Source organism: Tachyglossus aculeatus, chromosome 6, assembly GCF_015852505.1.
Source record: "Tachyglossus aculeatus isolate mTacAcu1 chromosome 6, mTacAcu1.pri, whole genome shotgun sequence".
In the NCBI taxonomy this organism is placed as follows: domain Eukaryota; kingdom Metazoa; phylum Chordata; class Mammalia; order Monotremata; family Tachyglossidae; genus Tachyglossus; species Tachyglossus aculeatus.
The window spans coordinates 34,713,874-34,725,566 of record NC_052071.1 but is presented as its reverse complement, the minus strand read 5'-3'; the positions used below and the strand labels follow the sequence as shown (position 1 = coordinate 34,725,566).

The following is an 11,693-nucleotide window of genomic DNA, read 5'->3' as shown; positions in this document are numbered from 1 at the left end:
CTGTGGCTCAGATGAAGGACGCTGTCTCCCGGAGCTCTGTGCCTGCCTCTGGGGGTGGGCCCGGCCGCCTCCACCCAGCCCCAGGCTGAGAACAGCCCTGGCTCCCTATTGCAGTTTATTTCATTACAGTCTGTACAGGGGGGTGGGCCAGGCCCCTCCAATTACAAAACAAACCTGAGGCCCTCCCGCCGCCCGTCCGCCCCTTGCCCCTGACGCGGCAGGGCCTTATTGCTAGTCCAGTCCACGCTGCTCCCGCCTCAGCTGCCCGTGGCCGGCGGAGGGCAGGAGGGCCTCAGCAGAGGGGGGCCGAGGCCCCGGGCGTGGAGTGGGGCGGGGCAGCAGCTTTGGGGGGAGGAGAGTTAGAAGCGGGACCCGGGTCCTCTCCACCTCAAGCGCCCCAGTGCAGTCTCCACTTGGGTCGTGGGGGGCCCCTAGGGCACGAGGCGCAGAGTGCTGAACAGGAACGGGGGCAGCTCGTCCGCCTGGGCGCGGTGCAGGGAAGGCTCCGATGCGCTGCGCTCGATCTTTGGGAGGGCTCGCTGCAGCTGCTCAATGGCAGCCAGGATCTGTTTGGGGACGGGGGGTCGGGGTGCAAATCAGGAACTGGTATCGGAGCAGGGCTCCTCCTCCCCCATCTCTCGCCCCGTCTCCTCTCAGGCTCACCTCCCCTTTCCCCACACTGAACCTTCTTCTGGGCTCCTTCTCTCAGCCCCGGTACCCAGCCCCACTCCCGCCCCCCATCCGTTCCCTTTCGGCTCAACTCTTGCTCCCCAGGCTCACCTGAGGGAAGAGGGGCCGCTCCTCCCGCTTGAACTTGAGGCAGTCGGGTAGTAGCCGCCTCATGGCCTTGGGACAATTGCTGGAGATCTTGCTGAGATCGGGGGACAGGTAGCCTCGGCCCACCATGAAGATGATCTGGGGGAGGGGGTCCGGGCACTCAAGGGGGCCACCCAACCCGCAGGCACGAAACGGGGCCAACCTACCACCCTTAGGGCCAAGATCAGGGTTCCAGAACCTGGTTCCTCAGCGTGTCTCGGGCTGAGATCAAGCTCCCGGTAGGAGCCCCAGCCCGTGTTCTTCTCCTCGGCCCCGCTGCCCTCCCCCCGACCTGTCGCCCTCTCCTCGAGGATGGGCAGTTTTCCACGGGCCCTAGGGGAGGACCCGTACCTGGTCGCGGTTGTTGATGTGGCTGTAGGGGAGGCTGCCGGTCATGAGTTCATAGAGCACCACACCGTAGGCGTAGACGTCTGACTGGAAGCTGTAGGGGTTGCTGTCTTGCATACGGATGACCTCCGGGGCCTGGTGGGGTGGGGAGTGGGGAGGTGGGGCGTCAGCTCCCGGGCCTGGACGGACTCTGCGCCCTCCCGCCCTCCATCCCTGGCCGCCTCTCCCTCTCCCTTCCTTCCTCCCTCCCTCCCACCCAATCTGGTCCCAGGGGAGCACTGGGGCCTCACCATCCAGAGCACGGAGCCGCTGGGCTGCTCCACCTGCTGGGCGCCGCTCCAGCGGGTCTTGACGGTGGCTAAGCCAAAGTCCCCAATCTTCACCGTCAGCCCCTCGTGCAGAAAGATGTCTGTGCCGTTAAGGAGAACGGGGGAGGGTGCCCTTATGCCCCCTTCCCCGGCCCAACACCATTATTCCTGCAGCCCCCCGAGGGACTGCCCGACCCCTCATTTCCTGGGGTCCCATGGAGTGGATACTGTTGGATTTGAGGTCCCGGTGGATGATATTCTTGGCGTGAAGGTAACTAGGAATGAGAGGGGGCAGTTGAGGGCCGGGGGCCACCTCCTGTCCCCTTTCCTCCAGCCCTCTCCGTTCTATACTCCCTTGACCCGTCTCCCACTCTGCTCTCTTTTTCCTCTCACTCCCGAGAACCTGCCCTGTCCCCTGGACTCCCTGGCGGCCTAGGACACCCTTCAAGCTCCCCCACAACCCTCCACCCAAAAGGCGCTGGGATCTCTTTCCTCTCCCCCTCCCACCACGCCCACTCCCCACTCTCCCTCAATTCCCCGACCCATTCCACTCTCCTCCACGGCTCACTCTCGGCTCCCCCGTCTGCTCTCTCCATGCCCCCCTTGCCTCCCGCCTAGCACTCACTCCATGCCCTGGGCGGTCTGGCGGGCCACGTCGATGAGCTGCACCATGTCGAAGCGGGTCTCGGCCACGTGCAGGTGGTGGTAGAGGCTGGACCCCTCGCACCACTGAGTGATGATGGCAAACTTGGGCCGCGTCATGAAGCCCATGAACAGCAGGATGTTCACGTGCCGCGTCTTCCTGTGGGGACGGGAGGCGGGGGTGGGCCAGGGGCCGGCTTCGATCCTGGCTCCATTCTTCCCTCAGGCTCGGCCCTGGCCGGTCCGTGCTCTGGCCCCTGCCTACCTGAGCACCTGCATCTCGTTCTTGAAGGCCTGCACCTGCTCACTGGTGGGGCTGGTCACCTTAAGGATTTTGACCGCCACGTCCCCGTGCCACTTGCCCTTGTAAACGGTGCCAAAGGAGCCGGCCCCAATGCGCTTCAGGAGCTGCACTTCGCTTTTGGGCACCTCCCAGTAATAGCTTGAGTCGCGGTAGCCCAGGGCTTTCTGGAGGACGGTGGGGGAGAGGGGGCGGGTCAGAACCCTGGTCTGACCAATTCTGACCGGGCCCCCTTTCTCCAGCCCCTAATCATCCTCACCAGGTACCCCCCCCCCCCCCCGCATCCGATCCACTCACCACTTTCTTCTTGTCGTCTGCCGAAGCTTTTCGCTCTCGGGGCTCTGATGGGGATTTGGGGTGAGAATACTTCCTGCCAGGGGATACCAGGGGTGGGCCAGAGCTGCCCCCGCCTGTCCCCTGGGGCTGCCCCTCTTCCCCATTCCCTGTCCCTGGGGGGCAGAGAGAGAGGCAGAAATGAGCAGGGGAGGGGAGTTTCGGGGAGAGGGGCCTAGGAGGAGCTGACGGGGTTGTCTGTGGAGCTGTAAGCTGAATGTGTCTGGTAGTTGTGACTACGCCCTGTGGCTACTACTGCCACACTGGCAAGAGGAGGGTTCAGTGACTGATTTCTCTTTAGTGAGAGGATGGAAAGGCCGAGTGGAGGGAGGGGCCGCAGGCTGACGGTGGAGGCTGGGGAGAGCCGGGCCAGACCAGGGGTTGCACTCACCCTCTGCGTTGAAGTTCCGGGCTGCACGCTGTGGAGAGATAGCCAGGGGTCAGACCTCACTGCTTTCTGGGGAAGACCCTGCCCTTCTCCTCCCTAACCCTCACCCCATCCGACCCGATCCTGCCCACCGGGCACCCCTGCCCGCTCGCACCTTGATGAGGCTGCTGTCCACTGGCCCGGTGGTGCTAACCATGTGCACGTTAGGGGTGGAGGTGGAGCGGATTCGCTGCAGGGCCTGTGCCGGGGCCTCTAGGAAGGGGAAGGCTTCTGGGCTCAGGTGCTGCTGGGAGCTGGGGACAGACAGGTCACCCCCACACTGAACCTCGAACCTTGCCCGGGGGCCCTGGCCGCAGAGACCTCCGCCAGGCTCCCCAGATGGAGAAAAGTCCAGGAGGTCCAGCATGCACTGGAAGCAGAGCCCCTAGGTTCCAGCCCAAGGGGAGCGGGGCCTGCACGGGGGCCCAAGGCTACATGTCCTGGCCTGCGCTAAGGAACAGACACGGGACCCAGGATGAGTAGACGGTGGAACCTCTGGTCTCTTCACGGCCGACGGGCGGAGGGGGAGTTGAGGAGGGAGGGAGGTCCGGGACGGATACCTGATGGGCTGGGGGGTGAGGGGCTCCCGGAGGGATTGGCTGGACAGCGGCTCTTGGACTCCGGTTCCGGACAGATCCTGTACGCTGGCATAGGCGTGTATCCTGAATGGGGAAGAGGGACGGACGAGGAACCTCACCCGGCCACTCTTTGCCAGAGGACCTCGAAGAGTCCCTCTCTAGCAGCCCCGGATCCTTAAAGGAAGGCAAGTGGGATATGGCCACCATTTGCATTCCTCAAAATTTCCACCTACTCCCTGGGCCTATGGATGAGGTGGGGAAGGAGCACCCTAGCATCTCAAGTTGGGTGCTCCAGGGGGCGAGGTGGGGGGACGATAGGACTCTCACATGCCCTAAACTCTGGGACCGGGGCTGGGATTCCCCTGTATGCGGGGTCCTGAAGGGCGATAGAAGCACAGGTCCAGGGGCTCTCTAGAAGCAGCAACAGCCACGGCCCCATCTTCCAATTCCAATGACCCCCCCGCCCCCCGGCCCTACCCTCCCTGCCCTCCCTGCTCACGAATGGCGGGCAGTGGCCATGTCCACACAGACAGTGGGCACTTTGGAGCTGCAGTGCTGGTGGAACTTGTATCCACAGGTCTGGCAACGGAAGCCATTGAAGAGGAACTTGTGGCAGAAGTCACAGTAGGCCAGGTTGAAGAAGGTTTTCCGCACCTGGGAGGGACAGGGAGGCACACGACATCCGTTCCGGCCGGGCCGTGACGCCCGATGCCCTCACCCCCGCTCCCGCCCACTTCTCGTCCTGGGATACTCACGAAGTTGTGCATGGTGAGTGGCACGTCCTCCAGCACCTCCACGATCAGTTCCTCCCCATCCAACGGCGCGATAGCTGTGCCCCAGTCCGTTACCGTCTTCCGCCTGCCAAGCGTAGGGCAGGGAGGGGGAGTCGATCGTGGGGAGGGACCCGGTTTGGGCGGGTTCCTCCAACCCCCCACCCTGGGAGGCTGGGAGCGTGCATTCCGGGGTCTCCGGGAGAGGGGAAGGGGCGGCTTACCCTCTGATGAGGCGGTACACCACGCAGCAGTCCTGGTTGAGACCCCTGACCTTCAACGCCTTGTCCAAGGAGTCGTAGACGCTCATCCCGGCCCGCACCGTCACCTGGACACGGCCGCTAGCTCAATTCAAGTCTCGGGCCTCAGTCCGCCCTGCTCCTCCACCCCCGGCCCCCCAAGAGAACTTCCCACCCTACAGAATGCCATTTTCTCCCTCCTCGCTCAGCTCCCAATTGGCCTCCCCCGTCCCGGGCTCTTCCCTCGTCTCCCGTTCCGTGTCAGTCCTTCCTTCCTGACCCACTCCTGACTTTTCCGCCTCCAGAGACCTCGCCAGCCCCTGCACCTTGGATCAGGGTCCTCCCCCCACACCTTCTCGCCGCCCCATCCCCGGGGTCCTCTCACCACAGTGCGCTGCTTGTTGGGCAGATACACCTTGACAGTGCCTCCGGTGCGGCCAGCCTCGCCCCCATCGGGGGCGGGGCGCCGGGCAGGCTCCATTGGGCCCGGGGCTGGGCTCATGGGGGGCTCGGGCGAGGCCAGATGGTTGCCATTGGAGATGAGGCCGGCAGCGCCCAGGCTGCGTTTCATCAGAGGAGCCCCTGGGGGAAGACACGGAGGGTTGAGGGATGCGGCCCTTGCCCATGGCTGCATTCCGTGAATGATGAGCCTATTGAGGGTGAAGGAAGGTAAGGTAACGCCACGGATACAGGGGAAGGGGATGAAATCCGAAGGTGAAACCGAGGGGTTGCCCCCACGCTGCCAGAAGGTACGCACGATCCACTTAGGCCCCTGCCTTCCCTAGGCCTCGGTTTATCCCGGAGTTAAGGAAGAAGAACTCCATGTGGGACTTGACCTGTGAGCCCCATGCGGGACAAGGACTGAGTCAGACCTGCTTATGATGATAATGATGGCATCTGCTCAGCGCTTACTATGTGCGAAGCACTGTTCTAAGCACTGGGGGGATACAAGGTGATCAGGTTGTCCCACGTGGGGCTCACAGTCTTAATCCTCATTTTAAAGATGAGGTAACTGAGGCACAGAGAAGTTAAGTGACTTGCCCAAAGTCACACAGCTGACAACAATAATAATAATAATGGCATTTGTTAAGCGCTTACTATGTGCAGAGCACTGTTCTAAGCGCTGGGGGGGGTTACAAGGTGATCAAGTTGTCCCACGTGGGGCTCACAGTCTTAATCCCCATTTTACAGATGAGGTAACTGAGGCGCAGAGAAGTTAAGTGACTTGCCCAAGGTCACACAGCAGACATGTGGTGGAGTCAGGACTCGAACCCATGACCTCTGACTCCAAAGCCCGGGCTCTTTCCACTGTGCCACGCTGCTCCTCCTTGGCAGAGTCGAGATTAGAACCCATGACCTCAGGCTCCCAAGCCCGTGCTCTTTCCACTGAGCTTCGCTGCTTATCCTGTGTCTAGCTCACGGCCTAGTACAGTGTTTGACACAGAGTGAGCGCTGAACTAACATCACAGTTCTTGGGATGCCTGGGTTCTCCGAGGGAGCAGGGAAAAAGGGGATTCGCCGACAGGGAAGCCGAGAGTTGTTCCGAAGGCCGGGGCTGCGGGGACGGTGTGTTTTGGATGGCAACGGCGAGACGCGACCCAAGGGTTGGGGAAGGAGTGAGGCCCAGCCGCAGGCTGGACCTGGAGCAGCCGTCGGGACCCGGCCCACCTGGCGCCAGCGTGAGTCCCGGGCGACGTGCCTAAGCAAACAGGACCTTTGTCCGAAGCCTGAGGGAGAGGGGGAGAGGGGAAGAGAGGAAGAGAGCAGGATCGGGGGGATAGAATGAGATCAAAAGGCAGAGGAGACGGAAGTCAGAGCATGGGTCGGGAGTCTTCTGCCCCGGCCCAGATCTTGCTTCAACACAAAGAAGGAAAGACAGAGGGCAGGGTGATGCTGAGGCCTCTCTTCTCCCAGTGTTGAGTCAAGGACATTCTGAATTGGTGACACTTTGGTCCCCTTTGGGCTTCCATCCTCCCTCTCCCTTGTCGGGGCAGAAATCAATCAATCAATCAATCGTATTTATTAAGCGCTTACTGTGTGCAGAGCACTGTACTAAGCACTTGGGAAGTACAAGTTGGCAACATATAGAGATAGTCCCTACCCAACAGTGGGCTCACAGTCTAAAAGGTGTGTCATAAACACACAGTCACATACACACACACCCCTCTCCATGGTAGAGGGGAGTAGGAGGTGCTGAGACTATGCTAACCCTTGGGGGTTTAGCAATACCACACTTGGCACATCTTCTGCACGCCCAACTGTCCTAACCTCTCTTTCCCCCCAAGCCTGACCCGATCAGAGGGCAATTAGCCTGGTAAAGGGAGCTGTCTCGGCATCCTGTGGTCATGGGTTCTAATCCCGGCTCCGCCACTTTGCTGCGTGACCTTGGGCAAGTCGTCACTACACTTCTCTGTGCCTCAGCTACCTCATCTGTAAAACGGGGAATGAGACTGTGAGCCTCTCATAGGACAGGGGCTGTGTCCACCCTTATTCACTTGTAACCACCCCAGAGCTTAGTACAGTGCCTTGCATATAGTAAGCGCTTAACAAATAGCATAATTTTTATTATTATTATTGTCCCAGAGCCCCTTCTGTGGGGACCACCAGAGGCTCTGAGTGTAGGGAAGAGGCCTGTGTGCCCAGAGGAGGGTCACTGACCTTTCTGGCCAGGGAAGGTTGCCTATGGGACTTGGCAGTCCACCAGTAAGTAGGCTTGCTCCACTTGCACCCCACCCCTCCCACTGAATCCAACTGTTCTCCTCACCAGACTTTACACTGGCCTGCCCTTCCTCTCTCAGTAGTTTCCTGGTAAATCGGATAGTCTGGCGGGAGAGTACTCGAGTTCCCTGAGCACTGGGATTTACCAGGAAGTAGCAGGGAGAGGCAGGCCAGAGGAGTGGGGCACTCCCAGGGACCACCCTCCCTCGCTGCCCATCCCACCTCCGGATGCCTGGTCCTCCCCGACGTGGGCAGAGTTTGGGGAATGAGAAGCTGAGGCCCTACGGTGGAGGAAGAAGGAAGGAGTGGGGTGTCTTTGCTTCGGATCGGGGAGGAAGTGGGACGGAGGAGAGAGGAGGGGCCGAGCCAAAAGAAGGTCTGAGAGCATCCTGGGCAGAGGGAGCGGCCGATGCACGAGCTACAGAGATGGAGCTGGAAGGCTGGGTCCGGGGCAGTTCGACTGGCAAACATTCAACCTTGGGCTTCAGGGCAGAGCCCGCCCCTGCCCTTTTCTACAAGTGGGTTCCCGGGAGGGGTGACTGGTCTTCAAGCACTTTCCCCGCCCAGGGGGATGGCCCTTGCTAGAACGGAGTGTGCCCCGGCCCGGCGTCCTGGGTCCTGTATCCTTGGCTCCCTGGGTTGAGGGGGTGGAGGTCGGGGGGTGAATAATAATGATGGCATTTGTTAAGTGCTATGTGCGAAGCACTGTTCTAAGCTCTGGGGAGGATACGAGGTGATCAGATTGTCCCACATGGGGCTCACAGTCCCCATTTTACAGATGAGGTCACTGAGGCCCAGATCAGTGACTTGCCCAAAGTCATACAGCTGACAACCGGCAGAGCTGGGATTTGAACCCATGACCTCTAACTCCCAGGCCGGTGCTCTAGAAGCAGTGTGGCTCAGAGAAGCATTGTGGCTCAGTGGAAAGAGCACGGGCTTGGGAGTCAGAGGTCATGGGTTCCAACCCCGCCTCCGACCCTTGTCAGCTGTGTGACTTTGAGCAAGTAAGTTGTCTGTGCCTCAGTGACCTCATCTGTGAAATGGGGATGAAGACCGTGAGCCCTGTGTGATGATGATAATGATGGTATTTGTTAAGCGCTTACTATGTGTAAAGCATTGTTCTAAGCGCTGGGGGGATACAAGGTGATCAGGTTGTCCCATGTGGGGCTCACAGTCTTCATCCCCATTTTACAGATGAGGGAACAGAGGCCCGGAGAATAATAATAATAATAATAATGTTGGTATTTGTTAAGCGCTTACTATGTGCAAAGCACTGTTCTAAGCGCTGGGGAGGTTACAAGGTGATCAGGTTGTCCCACAGGGGGCTCACAATTTTAATCCCCATTTTACAGATGAGGGAACTGAGGCCCAGTGAAGTAACTTGCCCAAAGTCACACAGCTGACAGTTGGCGGAGCTGGGATTTGAACCCACGACCTCTGACTCCAAAGCCCGGGCTCTTTCCACTGAGCCATGCTGCTTCTCTTGTGCGGGCCAACCTGATTACCTGGTAATCTTCTAGACTGTAAGCCCGCTGTTGGGTAGGGACTGTCTCTATGTGCTGCCGACTTGTACTTCCCAAGCGCTTAGTACAGTGCTCTGCACACAGTAAGCGCTCAATAAATACGATTGATTGACTGGTAGCCCCCCAGCGCTTAGGGCAGTGTTTGTGCTTATCAAATGCCATAATAATAATGTTGGTATTTGTTAAGTGCTTACTATGTGCAAATCACTGTTCTAAGCGCTGGGGGCGGATACAAGGTGAACAGGTTGTCCCACGTGGGGCTCACAGTCTTCATCCCCATTTTACAGATGAGGGAACAGAGGCCCAGAGAATAATAATAATAATGATGATGGCATTTGTTAAGCGCTTACTATGTGCCAAGCACTGCTCTAAGCGCTGGGGAGGTTACAAGGTGATCAGGTTGTCCCACAGGGGGCTCACAATTTTAATCCCCATTTTCCAGATGAGGGAACAGAGGCCCAGAGAATAATAATAATGATGATGATGGCATTTGTTAAGCGCTTACTATGTACAAAGTACTGCTCTAAGCGCTGGGGAGGTTACAAGGTGATCAGGTTGTCCCACAGGGGGCTCCCAGTCTTCATCCCCATTTAAAAGATGAGGTAACTGAGGCCCAGAGAAGTGAAGTGACTTGCCCAACGTCACCCAGCTGACAGTTGGCAGGGGTGGGATTTGAACCCACGACCTCTGACTCCAAAGCCCGGGCTCTTTCCACTGAGCCACAGCAGTCTCATCGTTGTTATTTCCATGGAGCCACGCTGGGCGGTGAAGCCGGGCGCCCTGCCTCCCCGTGCACCTGCAGAATGGGCACCGTTGCCCTTCGCCCTCCGTGCCCACCCTGAGGGGAGGAGTGCGCATGCGCAGAGGCTGCCCGGTGGGGGCGGGGGGGTCAGGGGTCGCGCGCAGCCCCTCGGCCCCGCCCCCGGGCTCTGAGGGGCGTGGCTCCGCCAGCTCGCTTCTCCCCGCTCCGGCGGGCACAACTGGGCAGCGTCGAGGGGAAGCCGTGCCCCCCGGCCCCGGTGGCGGGCCCTCACCTGTCACGACGCCGCCACCGCCGTCGCCTCCATCTTGGGACCGATTCTGCGGGGAGGAACCGGCCGGGGCCGCCGCTCGGGCCGGCCCCGCCCCCTCCGCGCGGCTTCCCGCGCCCATTGGCCCGCCCGGGGTTCCGCCTCCGCTCCCATTGGTCGGGGGAAGTGCTCGTCAAGCCGGAGGGGGGGCGATCACGTCCGGGAGCGAGGGAGGCTTCGAGGAAGCGCCTGGAGGGGGCGGGGCCGAGAGCGGCAGGGCCTTACGTCACTGGCGGACGGGACCTCTACGTCACGGGGGGCGTGGCCTTACGTCACTGGCGGGGTGACGTAGGCGGGGCCTCCGGAGGGGTTTTCCACAGGGGCGGGGCGCCCTGCGAGCGGCGCACTCTCCGCCCGCACACCATCATTCATTCACTCATTCAATCGTATTTATTTATTCATCCATTCATTCAACCGTATTTGTTGAGCGCTTACTGTGTGCAGAGCACTGGACTAAGCGCTTGGGAAGGACAAGTCGGCAACCTCTAGAGACGGTCCCTACCCAACAGCGGGCTCACGGTCTAGAAGGGGGAGACAGACAACAAAACATATTAACAAAATAAAATAGAATAAATATGTACAAACATATTCATTCATTCAATCGTATTTATTGAGTGCTTACTGTGTGCAGAGCACTGGACTAAGCGCTTGGGAAGTCAAAGTTGGCAACATCTAGAGACCGTCCCTACCCAACGGCGGGCTCACAGTCTAGAAGGGGGTGACAGAGAACAAAACCAAACATACTAACAAAATAAAATAAATAGAATAAATACGTACAAGTAAAATAAATAGAGTAATAAATATGTACCTTCATTCATTCATTCATTCAATTGTATTCACTGAGCGCTTACTGTGTGCAGAGCACTGTACTAAGCGCTTGGGAAGGACAAGTCGGCAACATATAGAGACGGTCCCTACCCAACAGCGGGCTCACAGTCTAGAAGGGGGAGACAGACAACAAAACAAAACATATCAACAAAATAAAATAAATAGAATAAAATGTACAAGTAAAATAGAGTAATAAATATATACAAACATATATTCATTCATTCAATCGTATTTATTGAGCGCTTACTGTGTGCAGAGCACTGGACTAAGACCTTGGGAAGGACAAGTTGGCAACATACAGAGACGGTCCCTACCCAACAGCGGGCTCACAGTCTAGAAGGGGGAGACAGACAACAAAACAAAACATATTAACAAAGTAAAATAAATAGAATAAATATGTACAAGTAAAATAGATAGAGTAATAAATACGTACAAACATATATACAGGGGCTGTGGGGAAGGGGAGAGGAAGGAGGGGGCTCAGTGTGGGAAGGCCTCCTGGAGGAGGTGAGCTCTCAGTAGGGCTTTGAAGGGAGGAAGAGAGCTAGCTTGGTGGATGTTGCCAACTTGTACTTCCCAAGCGCTTAGTACAGTGCTCTGCACACAGTAAGCGCTCAATAAATACGATTGATAATGATGATGATGTGTGGAGTGAGGGCATTCCGAGCCAGGGGGAGGACGTGGGCCGGGGGTCGACGGCGGGATAGTCGAGAACGAGGCCCAGTAGGGAGGTTAGCCTTAGAGGAGCGGAGGGTGCGGACTGGGCTGGAGAAGGAGAAAAGGGAGGTGAGG

General features: G+C 58.7%; 1 protein-coding gene across 1 annotated transcript; it reads right to left on the bottom strand.

Annotated features, from left to right (window-relative positions):
- Nucleotides 1-98: 98 nt before the first annotated feature.
- On the bottom strand, nucleotides 99-10,105 carry ARAF (A-Raf proto-oncogene, serine/threonine kinase). Its single transcript, XM_038747609.1, has 16 exons — nucleotides 10,038-10,105; nucleotides 5,148-5,344; nucleotides 4,748-4,851; nucleotides 4,509-4,611; nucleotides 4,253-4,407; nucleotides 3,736-3,837; nucleotides 3,291-3,429; nucleotides 3,140-3,167; nucleotides 2,713-2,864; nucleotides 2,380-2,582; nucleotides 2,098-2,274; nucleotides 1,701-1,747; nucleotides 1,455-1,573; nucleotides 1,168-1,299; nucleotides 781-915; nucleotides 99-566 (listed from the first exon to the last, which is right to left on the bottom strand). The coding sequence occupies exons 2-16, from the start codon at nucleotides 5,331-5,333 to the stop codon at nucleotides 432-434; spliced, it is 1,917 nt and encodes a 638-aa protein (XP_038603537.1). The 5' UTR covers nucleotides 5,334-5,344; nucleotides 10,038-10,105; the 3' UTR covers nucleotides 99-431.
- Nucleotides 10,106-11,693: the final 1,588 nt, after the last annotated feature.